Raw genomic sequence first — 22,787 nt, forward strand, 5'->3', positions numbered from 1 at the left:
GCACTTTTTATGCAGATGGATGTGTTTCTATTATAATTTGGCATTCATTGATTTATTACAATATCTGCATGCAATTAATTAAAATAAATACATCTGTAACTACCCTGCTGACCATTACCTGCACTATAATAAACATCCTTAAAACTACCAGTACCGATCCAATAATCCAATTATATTGTACAAAACTATCTTTTTTAAGGTAATTAGTAGTTAAAAGGCACCTAATATAATGTGAGACCATTAAATCTCCTTTTGCTTTGTTGTGTAATTACAACAAAGAGTTCATAACTTAAGATGCAATTTGGGAGTTTTTTTTTATAAACAACTATTGGCTGATTTTGATATTTGCTATTTATTAATGAGCATTTTTCATTTAAAGAGATCTTGCTTTTTATAAGCAAAGTAAGAAATGCACATTCATTAAGGTATACTAGCTTGTAGATTGCTGCATCTTATCAAAACATGATTATTTTTGTTGTGGTTGTGCAATTCTAACATGGATTAAATTTAGTTTTTCCCAGACAAACACTGAATTATGCAACATATTATACAACACTGTGCCTTGACACAGGTAATCAAACAAACTGTTGGTTTGTTATAAAAGTATTTTATGCAACAGCCGATATGGGGCTTTAAATTAATCAAAAACCTGACATTCAGTAGGTGCAACTGCTATCATAACTTTTATGAAGAGTCATGAACTAACCTCTGACCTCTTTTGTCAAAAGTTTTGGCAAAGACAATAAACCATCTAGATAATAAACCAATAAACCAACATTTAACAAACTGGATACATGGAATTGATTACATGTCTGAATCAAGCACAGAGATCAACTTGAGCAAATGAGATGACTGTTCCAACAACACACATTATCTGTTATATATTTGAGTTTTTTAGTTATAAATTAGCATCCAATTCTCTATAAATATTTTCATTCACTTTGTAACTTCTCTATGAACAAAGTAATGTGATCACAAAGTTGACGATGCCATTTCATGAAAATAGTGTTTGAATCTATAAAACTGTAATCTATGTAACTTCAGCCATGTCTCCCGATGGAGGAGCACTTACACCCTCAAACTAATGAATTCACTATTCACTGCACAAAAGAAAGAGCTTATATTTGTAATTATTATTGAAGATTTTGTATGTTTTGTAAATTTGTTTCCTGTCATTCCATATTGTATTAATTTGATGATGTAAGTAAATTAAGTAAGTGCTTTGGCAACATAAAAATGGCATGCCAATAAAGCAAGTTGAACTTCAGAGAGAGCATGAGAGATTTTTTTATTACTACTATTGTTTTTTTCTACAACTACTTACTGTGTTTACTATAATGTATATACATACATACACACACACACACACACACACACACACACACACACACAGACACAGACACAGACATATATATATATATATATATATATATATATATATATATATATATGGGGGGAGAGAGACTGAGAGAGAGAGAGAGAGAGAGAGAGGTAGAGAGAGAGAGAGAGAGAGAGAGAGAGAGGTAGAGAGAGAGAGAGAGAGAGAGAGACTTACCCTCTGTTTGCGTGCATGATTTCTCCTCTTGAAAAACAGAATCAGCTTCTTCCTCATCACCTGATTCCTGCAGTAATAAAAGCTGGAGTTTACATTCCCCCCTCATAAAAGCAGCGAACAATGCACAGTGAACAAGATCTCGGTGCTGCTACATAACCTGCCCACAGACAAACATGGTGGATCATAAGTCCTCTCAACTCCATCAGAACAGCTGAATCCTTCTCTTCTTTTAAAAAAACAAGAAGTCTCAGAAGTGTTGGATGCGAGAGGTGTGATTCAACATGACTTGCAAACTAATGCCTTGTTTTAATTCATCTTTACTCTGTTTTGTAAAGTCTAAAGTAGAACACCTACTATCTGCAGCTAGAAGAGTGACAGCTGACATGTCTGGTGTAGACAGTGTTTGTGTGAATACTTTGTTACATTTCCATCTCGACAGGCACATACATTTGCACCTATACAACTATTTCCTGTTGCACTTCTTCTTTTACAGTATCTTAGCATTAATCTCATCGCTTTATCTATCTATCTATCTATCTATCTATCTATCTATCTATCTATCTATCTATCTATCTATCTATCTATCTATCTATCTATCTATCTATCTATCTATCTATCTAGTATAATTTTCTGTCTGTCTTTCTATCTATCTTATATATGAAATATTTATAAAGGTAATATGTAATATTTAAATAAGTAATTTAATGCTATATATCATGCCTAAAATGCATTGAAAAACTCTTTACTTTTTAAGGAACGTGTAGATCATATTGACCCCAAACTTTTGAATAGTAGTGTAAGTTATTCATGAGAAGAGAGGGCTTCACTCTTCCTCCTCTATTGTGTCTGTGTGAGTAACAGACAGACTGACTGAACTTGACCTGTCTGCATACATGCAGCAATTTCCCTTTAACCCACACAGACTGTTGCGTGCCTGCTGCAGAGATATCAGGAGACGCCATTATTGTACCCATAATAAATCCTGCAAGAATACTCCGGTTTACTAATCAACCAGTCAAAAAATGAGTTGGCGAGTCAATGTTTACCATGTAAATGACTCAGCAAACATGATGCAACATCAAGTGTCCATTGACTCTTTGAAAGCATCTAATGACTGGGATGAGGTGGGTGAAAAGTGAAAGGTCACATTTTACACTGATTCAAATTTGTATTTCTAAAAAAAAGGTTTGCTTTCAACTCCAAACTATTAATCTTCAAGAATCTCTATTTTTGTGCTTTAGGAAGAGGAGTTTCAATTTATTTTACACATGATGGCAAATCTACTTGCCTCTGGCACATTTCAAAGGGCAAAAATAAAAGAACTATCTAGAAGCTGTTATATATCAATATTGACAACCTTTTAGAAATGTAAATATTGATATTGGTTTAGTACTACATGTGATAATATCAGAAATAATCCAATGTCTGTGACTTTAACTAATCTGCTAGACTAGAGAATAGTTTCCACCATTCATAAAACAGAAAGACAACCACAATGTAGTGTGTAACATGATTGTCATTATGCCATAATAATTGTCAAGAATATTTTTCAGATCGCTTTTTTCAGTGAAACAACAGAATTTGTAATTTAATTCTCAGTAAAAGTGTTAATAATCACACAAATTGAGTTAATTTAATTTGCACTACTAGTTGAGTTCAAGGACAAAATAATGATGCTGTTATGAAATTCATGACAATTACAACGGCCACATGACAGGTTTATGACAGATTTATGACAGGTCATGTTGTTCTGATAACATCAAGCTATCAGGAAAGACACTTAATAAAGAAGAGGGACTATGATGTCAGTTTTTATGCCAAAAAATAAAATAAATAAAAACAAAAACATACATATTATCTGTCATTTAAATGTGATCAATTAATTTTCTGTCACTTTTTTCTTTATTTGAACATATTTAACTCCATCTTAACTGCAATATTTACACTCCACCTTGGCATGGCAGCATGGGCTGCTTTTTGCTGTACTTCGGAACAAAAAAGAACATTGAATGTTGTTCTCTATCCATGATGGAACTTGCAGGCATTTGATACCTTACGCCTCATTCTTGTCATCTATTACTAGGGTAAGGTAAGTGGGTTTTATGCACACACACGATACACTTATGAAAATATGATAATACTATGTAGGCACATTTATAAAAACAAAGTCGCTTTTTAACTTTTACAACTATCATAAAGCAAAACAAATGTATTTCCCACATAAAAAACCAATCCAAAAGGCACATAGGTCTATATACAGAGGTGTTTAAGTATTTGTTTTTGTTTATAATATATAGCGTAGATTATATTATAAATCCAGAGAGCACATCTTCCTCATGAACCATATTTCTAAAAATAAGCTTCATAAGTTGTCTGTAACAGGGTGGTACTGATGTCACAGTCGAGCGCCCCAAAGGCACTGTAGCTCGTTTATAGCCTAATGCTAGCTTTTCAATTCTTGCGTTTGCATTTAAGATTCAAAAGTGCTAAAAGTTGTATTTTCGTGTGAGGATTATCCGGTTGGACAAAAGGTGTAAGTGTAATGAACTGTGTTTGAACAAAGAGCTTATTATTTGCAAACTTTGTAACATTATGGGAAAATCCTATAGGGAACTTATCAAGGGAACCAGTTTTATGCTAACAGCCGATTGGCCTACAAAGTGACGTCGTAGTTCCTCCACTCTATGACAATAGTTATAAGCATGCATAAAATGTCCTTCATATTCATGGCATGTTATGATTATAAATGTTTCATGAACATCTTATCTCCTTTTGGTAAAGTGCTGCCATACATTTGACCGAGTTGTGTTTTAAATTGCTATTGATTGTCTTGGAAATACAACAGCTAAACCTAAAGAAAACTGAAGTCACATGAACTAATCATGTAGCCTGCAATCCCTGTCACACATCTGATAAGTCCGGTCAAAGTCACAGTCAGCATTATTTACTGTGAGCTTACAGAGAGCGGATACTCACGTCTTAATGTTGTCATGGTAGACTTTAGTATCAGAGGGCTGGTTGTACAGAGGCTGCGGAGAAACAGGGGAAATGGCAGCAGATTTACTAGATGAATACATACTTGAAATATATTGCACCAGAAAACAATTTCGCACAGCTCTCACCAGCTCCACTTTAGGCCCCAACCCCTCCAGTATCTTATGGGCTTCCTCTGCCTTTTTCTGTGACACAACAGTGAAAGAATGTTGGTAAAAGAGACAGATGTATGTCCTTGTGGTTAAGATAGTCTGCCTGCTGACACACCGCATTAAACTAACAAACCGTGCTCTCAAATGTTTAATGCCAGCTTCGATAGAGACAGAATATGTGGGGCTTCAAAAGGAGAAACACAAATTGTTTGAGTACACAACAATTTATCACTTGTTTGGAAAACATTCTCCTCTGGGGTGAAAGGGAGTAAAAATAAACATGCCAAAAAAAAAAAACAAAAAAAAAATCACCATTTCCTGAGCTGCAATGTACTGTCTGGGAAACGCCTCCATTACACAAATCCCACAATTCTTTACACTCAAATCTACAATCTGATTTTGTATCTGCTGCAAGAATCTACCAAGTATACACGTCCATCTGTGTAACCATTTCTCTATAGATGCTAGAAGTGTAGTGAGCCTGTCTCAGCCTGTCTCAGGTTGCTGTAGTTTTGCATCACGTCTGCTAGCTGTCTTTTTATGAATGTGTAATGCTTTAATTGTTTATACTCTGCTGAAAATGCCAGTGCATTATAAAAAACGGAGATGTGACGAAGATGCTCAGATGTGAGCATTTCTATGGCGCAGCATTTTTTTCTGTTGGCTGAAAGACGCTTCAGTTGCTATGAGACAGAATATCAGTAGTACTGATTTCACAGATAATTTGTGTTTGTCTGAAAATGCTGGCACAACGTAGAGCCACATAAAATTCTACATTTTTCTTTTTGTTGCACTTGTGTGGTGAGACTAGGGGTGTAACGGATCACAAATGATCCATGATCCGTACGGATCACAATCCACAGTTTGGATCGCACGTGACCTGTGGATTAATAACTTTCTTGAACTTGTAGGTTAATCCAACAATTATAACAATTGCAGAGAGATTGCCTTCCCGTCCTTTAAATCACGTGTATGAAAGCATTTTGGCTTCCCTGTAAAATATTATGATGACGGAAAAAGTTGTGGTGGGACCAACCAATGCTTTTTTAGATTTTTATTAAATCACAGTGTTTTCCGTCACTGTTTATTTAGCCAACATAAATGCATTCAGTGTAAAGCAGCACAATTAAACATTAAAAAATTGTGATCTCAATTAAAACCCCAACAACATAAATGCTAAACATTCGAATGCTTATTAATCAATCGATGCGCTGCATTCAAATCAGTTTGATCGAGAGAGATTCAGCTTTTAAACTTTTTCAGTTCGTTAAAAACAATTAAACAACACAGGAGTACTGGGAGTGGGACAACAGTTTATAGCTCAGATATAATCACTGATGTTGATGGTAAAGATTAAAATCACTGTTTAATGGAACTTGAAGCTGGTGAATGTTGTAGCAATTACAGTGTGTAACTAATGGGGCGACAAACAACATAAACTTATGTCACTGAATAGGTTTTGAATAAAAAATGATACACCTACAATATAATGAAACAAAGTTTTATAAGAGTATTTTTGAATCCTTAATTAAACTAAATATGATATGTTGTACAAGATCTTTTATTTCTATATTTAGCGTTAACAGTAGCAGAGATCATTGTTCGTATTGAATATTTTCCTTTTATTCAGCTGGTTCTTTCTTGATTTGACTAAATTTTTACTAAAATTACAGGTTCTAAGTTCTGTTTGTTAAAACCAATTGTTGTTGCAGTAATATTTTTGTATAAATGGAAAGCAAAAGACATTTGTCTCCTCCTTTTTTTCCTGATCTGAAAAACGTTCTGTTTTTATTACAGTCACAGCTCTTATATAATCACATCTCTAGAAAAAAACAATTGAGCTCAATTATGTATTGCTCAATATCTTCCAAAGATCTTAAAGGACTGTAAGGAAAGTGTTTTGTCAATGAGAATAATATAAGCACGCTTTAACCACATAGGGCCCAAGGATTTCCACATTGTAGAAAATGTGGCCAAAACTGCAGAATCAAGTCATAAAAATGTAATTTACTGTATAACCTAGAATGTTATGGAATCTGGCAGACTAAGAGATTTAATCGAAAGAGGAGTTTATCATTATTTAATAAAACAAAACAAAGACTGAAAACATTCACTTCCAAAGTGAAAGTTTTGTTTAATTTGAACAATGTGATGGTAATAATATTCTATTTTACAGCAGTAATTCATCAGTAAATCTATATGAACATTTCTAAATGGAGCACTGTAAAATTAAAACAGTAAAAAAAAAAAATCTTCATAGATACCTAACAACACCTAATCACGTGTCCTGTAAAGACCAGCACAATCTGGTTTCTGTGTGTGTGCGTGTGTGAGACAGAGAGAGAGAGAGAGAGAGTGGCAGAACAGCATCACATAAAAATGTGTTCATACCCGGTTCTCGTCATAAATGATCTGGACGATGCTGCGATGTTTGTGTTCCACAGGAGGCGGCGTCACTGGCTTTTCTGGCTCTACCGGCTTTGCTGCCTCCTCCTCCAGTTGTTGCTAAGAGACAACAAACATGACAAATAGATCTTAAACCTGAAGCCTAATACAAGTATACAGGCACATACAAAATTTCAACAATAGAAATAATAAAAAATTCCCCTGTATTTTTTTGATCCGGGGAGTTAATTTTGCTTACATTTTTGCTTTTTAAAATGTATTTCTCTGTACAATACTTTGGTTGGTTTGGCAGAGCCAGAGATATACACATATACCTATGATCGGGAGTTATCCTAGATGTTAGTATGTAATTTTTTTTGAAATTACGAATTATGAAAATTATAATTTTACATCACTTTTCTACATTGATGGATGACTGATCGCATGGGCATTCCTGACAAAAAGCTTTTGTTTGTGTGTACAGAAATGTACTATTCACCCTCCCTGTTAAATTTAATCTAATCCGTGTCCTGAAACACACCTCCTCTTCTGCTTTCACTTCTCATACTGACGGAGGGAGCGATTTATTTGTGAATGAATCTCCGTTATGAACGACTCGTTCACTAGCCGACAATAATACCAGTTTCTGGCAGCGCAGCATCTCGTTGTTATATTTCTTTTGCATTGTTTGCTGATTTTATTCAACAAAACTAGCATAAGCCGAGTATTTAGTGCGAGTTGGAGCTGCTTTGCCTTATGCTGAATGCAGTAAGTGACTGTATTATCATCAATAACGCTACCTATCTGTTTAGCACAAATTTCAGAACATACAAAAACGTAAAAAACTTAATCTGACCTATGAAATGTTCTGCCTTTGTGCTTTGTTTTCTTTGTTTGCTCGTTACTACACTCGTAGACAGCGCTAAAGTCCCGCATTTTCATGTAATAACACTGTCTTGACTAGTGCGGTTGAATGACATTTGTCCTGGGAGCACTGTACCAATGTGGCGGTGCTATTGGCGCATGCTTAGGGTCCCTATGCGATATCTAGTGTATATATCTATGCCACAAATTGAGGAGCGGGGAAATGAAGCGGGGTGGAGCGACCACGCTGGGAATCCTTCACAAACTGAGGAGCGATCACAAACCGAAAGCGGTGAGAGCGTCAAAGTTGCCAGAAGTCATTCCTTTTTAACGAGAACCGGCGGCGAGAAACAGCGGCGCGTCTTCATTGGCTATGACGCGGTTCGGCGGCAAGCAATCAGAATGAAGTAGTCCACCTTGAGAGGAGTTAAGAGAACACAGTTCTGTAAACTTTGGTTCCGACTACAGTTGTTCCCAAGAGTTTGATTATTGCAGTTTCTGGATTTTCAATCATTGAAAATCGCGACGACGTGGGGCCCCCTAATTACGTGGGGCCCCCCCGCGGTGCGTGCCCTGCGGGCCCGTCCGCTACGCCACTGACCTATAACCATATCAGAAATAAATAAAGATAAGTTACACATAAATTACCACTCGTTAATCACTTTTTCCGCAGGACTCTGGCATGATTAGGCAGAGTGATCTGTGTCATTATAAAGGCGTCAACATACTTGGTAAAAAAGGTGCAAAACCAACAGGATCTGTGGTTTTCGCTAAAATGATCAAGTGCAAGATTGATAGCGAAAGATTGAAGTAGTGTACTAATGCTGTGACGCATTACCTGATAGATTCAAAAGACCGAAGAGTCGTTAGATAGAGACAAGATTATTAAATATCACGTTTAAGAACTATAGTGAGACGTGATCCAGTGGAACATCCTTGATAACCTGTACAATGTGCACTGCTCTCTAGGGTGAGTGCTGGAGCTCAGACGCGCATAGTCTACACTGTTGGCAGAGCAAGTCAGTTTGTGTGTGTGCGTGGTCACAAGATGTTTGTTTTCAGCGGAATAGGATGTATGGAGGGCAATTTAAAAACTAAGTATTAGTGTAAACGGGGCCGTGTGTATTTTTAGCAAGTGGGTTGCTGCAACGGGGGCAACGGGGGAGGTTTGCAATGCCAGCTCAGCATCATGATGTCTATCGGCGATGGACGATGGCATCGTCTATCGACCCGACCCTTTTAAGATCCTGTAAATAGTACATTTTTAAATTCTCAGTTACCTGGCTGAACGATTTTAACATGAGATTTTAGTGCTTGAAAACTCATATCAAGCTGCTCTGTTTTAGCATAAAAAAATTGCAACATCCTTCCAGTCTGCAACGTGTAAGATGACTGATGCAGCACATTTAAATAGCCATGTATGAGCCATAATAACAGAAAAAAATCGCCTAAGCAAGCACCGCTAATGATCAGACAATAAAACCTTCTCACAATCTCTCATATCAAAGTGATGTGCAGAGGTATAAATACTACGTTCATACACTTCCACAACATATTTCCCCAGCGCCTTTCCTTACTAAAAATGCTCTGCATAATTAAAGTGCTGCTGAAGTGGGATTTGTTTAATCTCCTAAACAGGAGTAAACATACAGGTAAAACACTGAGATCAAAACAAAGAGGTTGAAGAACAAGAAAAACAATTGGTAAGAGACTGAAAAAAAACGAGGCACTGAATACCAGAATTAATGAGGAGAAGGATTACAAAGCAAGAAAACAAATGCACCGTTCTTCTGTGTCACATTTTCACAAGGGAAATGAATTCAAGCAGCATGCCTCTATCACTACAATCAGCCGTTTCAGAAAACGTGATTGTGTGCACAGTGAGGAATTATTGTTTACATTTGCGATTTCTGGGATTATCATGATGCAATCCTGAAGGATTTGGCATCGTCATCAAAGAGCAAGAAAAGTTGGCACAGACAAGGGAGTTGTGACAAGCCTCTCAGAAGGGCAACATTTCCCACAAGGCTTACAGATAAAGACTGAACAAAGAAAGCAATTTGTGAGCACCAGTGTAAGAGAACAGTGACACAGGGCTGAACCCTGGGACATGAAGAGAGAGCAAGCGACAAGGTCAGCCGCTTTGGTTGCTATTTAAACAAACCAATCATGTCACCACACAATTAGTGCCTGAAACCATCTTAAGCTCTGTATTTACAAAATGAACAGCTTAGAGCTTAAAGAAAGCACTTTTTGAGCTGTAAGAGCATTTCAGTCTCAGTCTAATACAAGTGAGTTTAGCGAGGACACGCACCTGTTTCTTTTTCAGCTTGAAAATCTGCTGCTCGACCTTGGCAATCTCACGGTCGACGCGGTCCATGCTCTGAATCAACTCCTCCTTGGAGAGTTTGGAGGGCGAAGTATCTGCATCCTCACCAACCTGTGGAACTCCACCTGGGGACGAGGCCTCCACCTTCACACCAAACTGGCTTTCCTGTCCCAGAAAAGGAGAGAGAGCGTGAGGATAAGTGCAAGTCTTCAAACAGCCTTACACAAGCGAAACAGAAGCAAAAAATAAATAAATAAAATTTAAATCTGAACCCTGTTTTGTTCTATAAAATAGTGAAATGTTTAAATGTGTCACACAAATCAGGGCTCTACAGTGTGACCATTTCAGTCCCAGCTGCGATCAAAACCTACTGTGTGCAACCAAGAAAATATATTAAGGTGCACGTGTGCAACTGACCTGATCGGAAATTTAAAAACTACAACTCCCAAATTCTCTTACCTATACATTACCCATCAACAGTGATGTTTGCATTTTGTAGCTATGGCCATGACTTTGGCGCAACAAATTTAATAACTGTCTGATGACCTCCGCCAAAAACACAATTCAGACTCAGGTTAACTTTAGACAGTACTTCTGACAACGCTTAAATGAGCCCCGTCTGTCTCACACACAGATTTTTGCTGCTTTTACACTGGAGATCTCGATGGTCAACTCAGATTTTTTGACTGTATCCGATTTATTTGATGACCGGCTTACATATTCTTTTAAAAGCGACTTGTATCTGATTGTCAGCATTTACACAGCACACGGCAAAGGCGCAATGACCAGAAAAAAAAAAAGAAAAAGAGCAGGCGCTGACTGACAGCTGATAATAAAAGAGTACTCTTTTCTCTGTTCCTGTATTTTATCAGTTGGTAGGGTTTCAATTTTTTTAATTATTTTTGACAAGTTGTTTTACTAGAGTTATGACACAAAAGTTCTCATTTGGCCATCCTCTTTTAATCTAGGCATTTTAATGTAATAGAAATGGCGTGATTTATGCATGTGATGTTTGATATTAGTTTATACTGGTTACGTGATGAATATTGTGCTCTCTCTCGTTAACATGCTTAAATACTTGTGCTACATGACAATATAAAAGCTTTTTAGTCCTAGGTATGAGATATAAGGTTTGGAACTCTGCTGAAATCTATGCTGAAATGAAAGCATCTGACTTGACGTCATTCGCTATGGTTTTTAATGATACTTGACTTGCATTGACGAGAGAAAATTTTACCTATCTGCTTACACTGCAGACACGAGGGCACAGCTCCGATTCATATTGGATAAATTTCCACATAAGAACAAGGCCTGAATCTAATTTGAGTAAATCGGAATCCATGTGATTTTTTTTCCTGCTTACATGTACATGGGACATATCCTATCTGTGCCACATGGGAGAACAAAAAAATAAATAAATAAATAAAAAATTCGGAATTGAGTCACTTGAACCATGCAGTGTAAATGCAGCCTTTGACTCCACACAGGTGCACATGCACCCTGATGAGTCCTGATGTGCATATAAAATTAGTGCATGCTTTTTTGTTTTTTAGGACAGTGTGTTTATAGCATGTCTGACACTGAAAATATTCAAAGCTTATTTAAAGCTAGGTTTCTTCATTTTTTATAATAAGAAATGCTCTCCATACTTTTGTAGGTTATGTAGCACAACGATATTGCGCCATTTAAAGAGAGAAAAAGATTATATGCGCGCCTAAATCTTTGACTGCTCCTACATCTTTTTGATTAGGTGCACAAGTGCTCCTACTAAAAAGTAACCTTAGAGCCCAGCCAATATTCTGGTTAGGTTATACACTTCTCACCTTCTTGACATCTGCGGAGGTCCTGATGCTGTCCTGTAGGGTGTGTTGAGAGGGCAGTATGATGCTGGTGGGCTGAGATCTTGAAAAGTGTGTTTCGGACACATTCTCTATGCGGGGACGCTTGCTCTCGAGAGCCTCCTGCTCCTGTTGAGCTGAGATGGCGTGGAACTGCTGCTCATAACCATGTCTGCGCTCAGGTGGCCTACAGGAAAGGACAGGAACTTTTTAATTACAATTATCACTGAGTTCGCACACAGCAAACTGGTAGTAAGAAAACTCTTCCAGACAAATTTTATAATTTTAGAGTAATAATAAAGTTTACTTTACACATTACTAATGTTTCATATAAACTAATTGAGAAAAGCAACACTGTGCAATGTAAATTTCAAAATCCAAATAGGTAATGCCATCCAAAACTGCATTTGTTTAGGACTTGTTATTAGAAGCATATAAGACCTGCCAACACACAGAAACTCTTGAGGCTCAGGTAGGGCTGGGCGATATTGCAAAAAAAATGTAAATTATCACGATATCATGTTTCATATCATTCAATATGGATAATTATAGATTTTTTTAACAATACATTTAGGTATATTAGGATTTATTTATTTTTTAACATTACTAAGGCAAATAGTTTAAATAATCAAAAACCAAAATAGCGGATCTCTTTATAATAAAAGAAACATTAGTGTTAAAGAGATTCTTAAACCTGAGAAATAAAATGTTACAAAGCGTGTTCAATGGTAAATGTTGATCAACATCTGTAAGATGTGAATAATAAAGATACAGTAAACCTCAAACTCTGTAAACAACACAAATTATGATAATCAAATCGGTGCTTTTCAAGTAAAAGAAAGCAACCATCATTATTCAAATACATATTGAACACTACAAACTGTGATATTGGAAGAGTACATTACCCCCGATGTAAAAAAAAATAATAATAATAAATAAATAAAAAATCTTTCCGATGGGGTGCTAGTGGCTAGGATGCACAATAAAAGAAACCAAAAAGCCACTCTGGCAACATCCTTACATTGTTTTTTTTATTTACTATCACCTCACTGCTGCTATACGGCACTCATTTTTGCATGTCTTGTCATTTTGACGTAAAGTAACATGCGCTAGTGTGTTTATCACCCAGCTCTAGGCTCAAGTGTTTAAAAGTGTTTTTGTGTCATAAATTTCTCCTCAATATTCAATTGAATTATAAAATAATACATAATTTAAATATTATATTCAGGCCATTCTAGACAGTGCAAAATTTAAGAAAAGAAACCATACATTTTTCAGTGTCAATAATTTACTGTCATAATTAACACACATAATGCACAGATAATGTGCATAGTATTTTCAAGCTGCCTCCAAAGAAAATATTCAAAAGCAAATCATTTTTTTTATTCTGGAAGATGTGTTGATATAATCAGCTCTCAGATTTAAAAACAAAACTGGCCCATTTTCATTATACGTTAACTTAAAATGAAGCAGAACTAAAATGAGGAGGACAGCATCCCTATGTCATATCTCCAGATAATTTCACCTCTCGGTCCCAGGGTGGAATTCAGACAGTAGTGAAGGTCTGCGACGCTGCTGGTCCTGCAGGGGATTGCGGTAGTCTGAAACTGAGAACTCCTAAACAACCAGAGACATGCATATCAGATACTGAGCAAAACAAAAACACAAGAGCCTGATGGATGAGGGCTCAAGGCATTAAAGATATATGTGGGCAGAAAGACAACGACTGTGTGTGTGTTTGTGAGAGAGAAAGACAGAGGTCGAGAGATTTAGGTCTCCTAAAGCACACCAGCACACACATCTCATCTGAAATAAACACGCACACACATCCTCACACACACACACCTCCACTTCTCCATATACACACAAAACAGACTTTGTGTGTATATGAAGCAGCAGAGGTGTGTTTCAGGATGTTTGTGTGTTACATCACTTCTAGTAAAACGGTGTCAACAACAATCAATGCTTCAGGGGACAAACTCTACTGTGTGTCATTTCTATTCTTTAAGATTTGCTTTTAGATATTTTTAATAGAGAATTAAGAGTGGGAGATATGTGAGATGGTATCAGAAAAGGCAGAGACTCAGGTCACTCACAACATAATTGCACTACAAGTTAAGTGCTGCAACAAGGTTATTGGCTGGTTTACTCTTTGATTTCATCTAAAAGTTCTGATGAAATCAAGTCAATGGCATTCTTTAACAGAATCAAGCTCAAGAATTAGTTCCATGATTGAGGCAGAATCCCTCCACAATCACATTACTCCAGCTATTATTGTCATTCCTCTACATGTGTGGACATACAAAGCAATGAAATATTGTGTTTCACAGGATAACCGTGCTACATAAATTAATCATTAATATAAACACAAGATTGGACATAAGAAAAAAACCCTATGCATAACCAACGTATACTATATATTACTTAACTATACACATAAGACAGGCTATACAAGTAATATTACATGAGACTGGACATTGTGCAGGATATAACGTGAGAGAGGTATTAAAGGTGAACATTGTTCGAGAGGTATTTAAGGTTAAAGCAAGAAGTGCAACATGATTGTGGTACATTTATAGTAAACATTTTCTTTATTGAGTTCTTGTAAGATGGAGTTTAGATCAAGTGTCAGGTGCATAAGAGTTTTTCTACAGGAGGTTTGCCTAATCCCTACTACTTTAATCCCTACATCATTAGTGATAATGTTATTGCCTAATCGGTCATACCATGATCAATTGATTTCCTAACAACACATTACTGTTAAATCAGCAAGTTAACTAAGGCTGCATTTATTTTGGGGAAAAATATCACTGTGAAGGCCGGGATACACAAAGCTGATGGTCAGCCTATGGCTAGTGTTAGGCAGTCAGTAAGAATCCGTTGAGCTAGTTTGTTTGCCATGTTTCACAGGTCGCCTTACGTCAAAGAGAGTTTGTCAAAACCAACATGTAGAATCAGCGTCAGCCATCAGTGAAAGAGAGCACTCTGATTGGCTGTTCAGCTATGAATCGAAGAATAAAAAAATGGAAGTGACGAAACTAAAGATAACAACGCAAGTCAAAAGGGAACACAAAGAAACTGCTTGTTATTTTGTTGCATTTCTTAAACATTTGCAAACAGTATGGGGAAGATTATGTGACATTTGCACGATTGACTCCATTTGTGGTGAGTGATAAGAACTCTGAAAATAGTCTGTAAGAGTGCTTACACACCTGCCTCATTTAGTTCGATTGAATCGCACGAGTTCGTTTTCCCTTTTGGTGCAGTTCATTTGGGCAGGTGAGAATGCAGCAATCGTACTCGAGTGCGCACCAAAAGCGGACCAAATAAGCAGGTCACACACCAGAAGCGCCGCTCGGTGCCGCGACACGGCGTGCACATGACAGTTTAAAGTATCGCACACCAGACGCTCACATTCGCATGATATTTAACATGAAACTAATCAGATGGCGCTCTGTGGCGCATCCTGAGTCGTGGTCGGGTGCCGTCGACAGTCGCCGACTTGTGGCGCCGGTGTGTGTATCCTGATAGAAACCTAAGTTTAGTATTCTAAAATGCATGGTGCTGCGTGGCGCGGCGCTTCTGGTGTGCGACCTGCTATAAGCGTACCAAGACCTGCTTGAAGAGGTGGTCTCAGAATGCTTTCAAACAAACCCTGGAGCGGTTCGTTTGTGGTGAGAATATGATCCGTACTAAAACAAGTCCAACCGCAAAAATTACTGCACCTTTTGGACTAATCCAGCTGCAACACAGCGATAACTACTAGTTTTCTGCTAGTTTGCTTGTTCTTTGATATCAGGTTAAAAAAGAAAAATTAATCAAAGCTTTCTGTTTTTTTACACATTAAAAAAAAAAGTTTTCTAATTTGAGGAAACCATGATGCATTTCATGATTCTTTGCTTTAAAAAAATACAAACAACAGCTTTTTCAAAAAAAACATACAGCGAAGAAAATAAGTATTGAAAACGTCACAATTTTTTCTCATAATACATATTCCTAAATGTGCCGTTGAAATTTTTCCCAGATGTTGGTATTAACCAATGAAATCCTTTAGTTATGCGACTTCTTTCTCCATATGGGAGCCATCTTTTATCACCAATAAAAGGCCTCCTAGAGGCTCCTTTAGAACTATTACAATAATACTTATTTTCCCTGCTGTACATTTTGTAACATAAATTATCATATTTAATTTAACACTAATACATAAGTCACTAATGAATGACTAGTCAATCATCTTTAACAAATCTAAATATATTACAATCTAAGGGCAAAGCAGCAGTGAGTTTAAATCAATCACTATAGTGACTTTAGGTCTTAACCTCACAATAAAGCCACTAATTAAAGTGAGTAGCTATTTATGACAATACTGTGCACAACCCCATAACTCGGACAATGAACAATGACTAATCATCTTTTCAGCAAGCAGTGACTCTCAGTTCTGTATATCAGGTTATCATCTATTTTATGCTCACCCTCTGTGTCATTCATAATCTACATAGATTTTTAGGTCTGTTAAACCAATGAGCAGAGAGTTTCTTTCATTTGGATCTTGTCTGAATACATGAAAAACATTTTCACAGTTTAATGTTAAACAATGAATACTGATCTCATGCATAATTTTGTATGGTTAAATGTTGACAACGCTATCACAGCTGTCTGAGCTGGCAGCGGTACAGCAGGATTACTGCAAGATCGCCTGGCATTAGGTCACCCCACTGAAATAGACAGACATCAGATTTCCTCTAGAAGACACTTCATGACCATCTGTGCTAGAGATGCTTCGAAACTGCTAACATCTTCAGAACAAACATGACCATGTCCATGTCTGGAAACAGGAAATGTGTAAATAATTGAGTAATGTGAATTAAAAAGAAAAAAACGCAGAGAGAAGAGACGGAACAGCTGGGTTCTGTTTACTTCTGCTTCTCTGGCTCTAAGAAATGCACTACAGTGATAACCAAATTGATTTATAATGTTGAGGTCCAGGCATTTCTGGCTTCCTTTTGTCTGAGACAGTAAAGATGTTGGGGAAGCAAGAGAAGTACACAAAACAACAAAAGTCACTGATTATATATATAATAAATAAAGGTGGCAACTTTAACAGTAATCTTAGCAGAAATGGTTGGAGATGCATTTAGGTTTATGCCAATTAAAGTGATGCAACCACTATTAAAGATAATGAAGTTAATGGAGGAAATTAGATCAGATCTCTTAAGTGATACTGCTGTTAAGAGACAGAATATAAAGGAGAAGCTAGTGTAAAGATATCTGCTTTACTGTTAAATGTTCCATAGACAAAAAAAAAAAAAGATTTTGCTATGAAATATCACATTACTTTATTTTTATACATTACATTATTCTCCATTCAGTTCTTTTCAACAGAATCAATTATACTATTTGCTAGGGCAGCACGATTCTGTTTAAAATGAGAAGCACATTTTTGTTTTTTATTTTTTGTTTAAAATCAAGGTCAGGATTTTTTCACTATTCTGTAGATGTAGGTTTATAAGGTTGATATGAGCAGGCTATTAGTACTGATTTTCTAAAACATATGGTAAAACAACAATAATATTAGGCCTATGTGTAGGTTTACTTTTGGTTAAAATGCTAAATTGTGTAGAGACTTTGAATGGTGGACTTTAATTATTGTGTTTGAGACATGCTGGTCATTGACAACATTATTACACCACTTTTTCACTGATAAAATGAGACATTTGTCATTATCAGATTCCCTCTTGCATTATATTATTATAAACAATTACTATAAACATTTATTTTTATGCACTTTGTTCACTATAAAAGAAAAAACATATCTAATGCTTGTCGTAATTATGAATGCAATATGATTGTTTAAATGATGTGTGCGCTGGTTTCACTACTAAAGGTGGTTCATGTCATGACTGTCGACACTGAGGAAAAAACAACAACAACAACAACAACAACAACAAAAACAACATAGACACATGCAAATAATACATCACGCGCAGCTCGCAAACGACCGCTTACCCTAACCCTGTGCAACAAACTGAATGTCATTTCTACTTTATAACCCGTAATTCACAGCCTATGTAGTCTTCTGTTCACTACAGTAGACTACATTGGCAGGCACGAGTGTCCTCTCGGTATTAAACAAAGTGGGTCAGCTCATGCTTGATTTTATGGTTGTGAATACATCATTACATTAAGACAGAAATTACATTTTTGAGTGAATTATACTTTATGAATACAGTATGTGTATGCCATTTGGAGGTGTCCATGTTGCTGAGCAATGTATATAAAAGCTAAATTAAGATTTTGGTCGGCGCCATTAGCCTTGTGGTTAAGTGCGCCGACATATAGCACCATGGTGCTCACGGCAACCCTAGTACGATTCCTAGCTCAAGGTCCTTTGCCAACCCCTCCCCTTTCTCTGCTCCCAACTATTTCTTGTCAATTCTCTGCACTAATATGTCTATTAAAAGTTAAAAACCCCTAAAAAAAAATTGTAAAAAAATAAATTAAAAAATAAAAAATAAATTAAAAAATTAAGATTGTGTAGGGGCAAATAGAGATGGCAATCTTTTTTCAATTAATAGTCCGACTATTTGCTTTACCAAAATCAAAATTACTACAGCTACAAAAAACTGTCGTCAAGTATTCTCAGAAGCTCTAGTAAATGCTAAAAAGTTAAATGTGTTGTAGAACCATATTTAATAAAGGCACACAAAGTCGCACACATACGCACAACAGAAAAGCAGAGGCTCACTTTGTAGCCTCTTTCACACATATATTTTGAAAATACATAGATAATGTGTCCTGGTATTAGTCCAAGGATCATTTGATTTTGCTATTTAAGCATACAAACGTTATAATACACGATTTTGTCTTATCAGATATAACAACTAGCTATTCTGTGGAGTCCAAGGCAGAGTCAGCTAAAATGCAATGGAAACCAGGAGCAAATCCCATTTGTGGTCATATTTTCAAAGATTATGAGCAGTTACGGTTATGGAGCCCATCAGTAAAATGAGATCATTCAGCAGTAGAAATGCTTACTTTGACCAAAAATACATTCAACCTCTAGGAGCCATAAAATCTCTGTATGTGTGAACGCCCCATGACGCAGCACTTGCTATGCAGAGGTGAACTATTAAATGGGTTTGGCCTGGCTCTGTCTGTTTGGAAAAAAGTTGATTCATTTGTCACATGTACTTCAATGTTAGCAAAGAAACAAGGGTTGAGAAAAAGAGAGTGTGATATTGACATTATGAAAAATAATGTGGGTTTAAAAAATATAAATAAGTTGATATTTACAATTACAGCTTGGACAATAGCAAATCTAAAACTGCAAATCAAGTGCTGTAGGACTGGGTGATGGGTTTAAAATAATTTATTGATAATTGCCTTAAAAAAAACCTCAACATGCAATTATACTGACTACTTTGCCCCACCTCTGCCACACTCATGCTTAAGTTCATATTAAATATAAAAAAGAACCAAGCACAATTGCTGAAAAGATTCATTTGGAGAAAGAAAAAAAACTATTAATTAATCAATTAAAACACACACACACACACGCACGCATGCACACACACACACACACACACACACTGGGTGAGCCCCTCAGAAAGACCAAAAACCTCTCCTCTAGCGAAGCGCAATGGGCAGCAGTTAAGATTCATTCTTATCTTTTTGGAGGACGCGCGGCCAGCACAAACACAACTGGCGCTCTACGCAAATCACCTTGGTCTGCCCCACCATCACATAATCATTAACACTTTCACACATCATCTTGTGATGCATCAAGTTTATCATGTGGCACACAACAGGCAGACGATTTATGTATATAGATTTGTTTCCTTCTTCCCCTTTCTGCAAATGTTGACAAATGTCCTAATCATATTGTGACATTTCTAATATTCTGATTCTCAAATACGTGTATGAACATGTATATTGTCATTTAAACATCGTAATATGGATATATTACTTAATCTATGATTGGCGGAGATTGGAGGAGATGGCCACTGCTATTTTAGTGGAGGGATGTGACCTGCTGGATTTACATGTCAATTCATCAACTTCTTCCAAAATCCATTAAAGTGGATTCAGTATAAGTTCAGTTCAAGATCATAACTGGTTGTTACAAACTGACGTAATTTATCTCATATGCGCTATATCGCAGTAGCACGCTACGGCAAGAGAGGTGAGCACGAGTAATTAAAATGCTCCAACTAAAAAGCAGACAACTATTCACAATTGACTGCTTATGAGTTTAATACAACAGTCTTTCACTGACACTGAAGTACAGCGGATACCTCTAAATGCTCTTGTTGTCATCTGTGCCTGTGTTGTCCATAGATGCTGCATTAGAAACACCTCGAATAAGAGGTAAATTGTTTTCTAATTTGTATATAAAACAAATATATAATACAATCCAATATAATGAAATTATATAATACACAAATATATATGCTCATAAGTTTTTTAAAAATCTAAATATTAAAAACTTTTAAGGATTTAGGATGCTGATTAGCCTTAAATATGTCATAACAGTCTTGTGAAAAGGTCCATTTAATGTTAATAAGTCACTTAACTAAATGCAAGTCTGATATAAGTGCATTCCTTAAAATTGTTTTCTAAATATAATAAATTCAACATTTACAATTACATGCATCTCTTTTTGGAGTTTGACATTTTAGTACTTCTTACCAGATTTTCTCAGTTTAATTTTTAATATTATAATATATATTTTTTATATTAATACTTCTATTCCATTTTCCTAAAATAACATGCTTCGTTATGTGAAAACTTACAAGCTTTAACGTATATTTATAAAAAAAAAAAAATCTATTTGCTAACCTTATTATATTTTCCCTTCAATCTCCTATTTTATTTGAAAATTGAATGTTGTAATCAACATCACCATGATTAAGAGACATTGTTGATATATGAAAATACAGTCTTGTCACCCAGCCCTAGACTGGTAATTCAGGATCTGCTCTGTCTGCAAAACTGAATAAGTCAAAAATCTGACACAGAAACAGGAAAGTTGCAGTTACAGTTTCACTTGCGCAGCATTTATGTTATGTGGTTTGTTGACATTGTAAGGTGGTGCACGTGGTTCTGACCTGCGGGTGGCGTGTGGAGCTGAAGGTGTACTGCACTGAGTGTGGGGGGTAACGGCTCTGTTCGCTGCTGAAGGACCCCTGGCTGGGGGGAAAGCCCGAACTGGACATGCTGTGGCCTTTTGCTGGCCTGGAGCACAGCTACTCAATCACGGGCTCAACATTGGCATGACTGTGCAGCCAAACCACCTGAGGAAAAGGGGAAACAGAAAAAAAAACATCAGAACATTTCAAGAGCCAAACATTCTGAAGGTCTCTGGAGTACGAACTCTTTCCATGACCAAACCAGACCAAGATTATTTTTTAAAGGTCCAAGGTCACAATGTGCGACCGATTGGCAGCTATTTCTCATGAAGGAAACATGCTTTGTTTCTTAGGATTGTCATGAAAATTCTCTGCTCGATTTCCCAGAAAAGTGTCAGTTTCCTAAAAACCAACAAAACATGTTTTTTCTTAAAAGTACAATCCCCTTATCTTTTAGAATATAATGATATAATGTATATAATGATGAGACCTAAATTATTTCAAACTTAAGACCCGATGCAACAGTGCACAGGACAATTTTGATAGTGACTTCAGGTCCATGAAATTATACGAAGGACTACCGCAAAATGGATATCAAAATAAATGGACAAAAGCAAATGAAATTTGATTTATCTACACACAGAAGAAACAAGGATGCATTAAGGTCCTTTTAGACAGAAGGAGGAGGACTCTCTGTAAATGTTTCTGCGTGGTGGAGGGGTTTTCTCTATGTTTTGTCCAGATAAAAGCAGTGTGGCTTCAGGTCTGATTATCATTACAAAAGTAATAATCAAAAAGGTTACATTTGTTTTTGCTAAAATCAAACAATTTTGCACTATATTGAATAATTGTGTTTATTGTTTTCTGATCAGAAGAGAAGTATAGTTTCATTTTAGACAGTATTGTCGACTCACAGCAGCCATATGGCTATAATTGTATAACATTTTTCATTGCAGATCTACATACAAACCTTTTCACTGAGCTCAGCAAAATGTTCTTTGAACCATTATTAATAATCTGTTCAATAATTTGTTAAAGTCAAAACAAATATTAAAGAGGACTAAGAAAGCAAGTTTTCACTTTTTCTTGCTTAATGACAGAAGCAGTCGGTCTAAAAGGCTGCATTCACACTGCAAACCTATTGTACAGAGCCCATCAATTTACACAGTTTTGGCATGCATGAATCTAACAGAGTTGGCTTTTGAGTAACAATCATAACTGAGGAAGTCACTTGAATGAGTGGTGCATTATTCTCATCCACTGCACATTCAATAACACAGAGCTTGAATTTTATTTCAAAATTATCTTTTAAAAGTACTGGTCATGCAATAAAACTTGCAATGCAATAATAAATGCTTAATACATTTTAGCGTAAAACAGAATAATGCACATCTCTTAACATGTCATCTTAGGGAATCCTGGACTTGTGCACAGCATTTGCTGACTCATAGTTATCTTGTGTGAAATTGCACCTGTTGACCTTAAAACTCTGTGCAGGTGCTATCTGTGGCTGGACAGCATCCATCTCTCATGACTTTTGAC

At 36.4% G+C, this 22,787-nt stretch overlaps 1 protein-coding gene across 25 annotated transcripts in view; it reads right to left on the reverse strand.

Moving 5' to 3' along the window:
- The window catches only part of ncor1 (nuclear receptor corepressor 1), a 114,839-nt gene that overhangs the window by 80,978 nt on the left and 11,074 nt on the right, over window positions 1-22,787 (reverse strand). For all 25 annotated transcript variants that reach the window (XM_073949978.1, XM_073949966.1, XM_073949964.1 and 22 more), the window contains 8 exon segments: window positions 21,225-21,410; window positions 13,643-13,734; window positions 12,103-12,304; window positions 10,265-10,444; window positions 7,093-7,206; window positions 4,678-4,734; window positions 4,532-4,584; window positions 1,556-1,622 (listed from right to left, as the gene is read on the reverse strand). In XM_073949978.1, the coding sequence (XP_073806079.1) occupies window positions 1,556-1,622; window positions 4,532-4,584; window positions 4,678-4,734; window positions 7,093-7,206; window positions 10,265-10,444; window positions 12,103-12,304; window positions 13,643-13,734; window positions 21,225-21,332 (873 nt within the window). In that variant the 5' untranslated portion in view covers window positions 21,333-21,410.

This window comes from Danio rerio, chromosome 5 (genome assembly GCF_049306965.1).
Source record: "Danio rerio strain Tuebingen ecotype United States chromosome 5, GRCz12tu, whole genome shotgun sequence".
In the NCBI taxonomy this organism is placed as follows: Eukaryota; Metazoa; Chordata; class Actinopteri; order Cypriniformes; family Danionidae; genus Danio; species Danio rerio.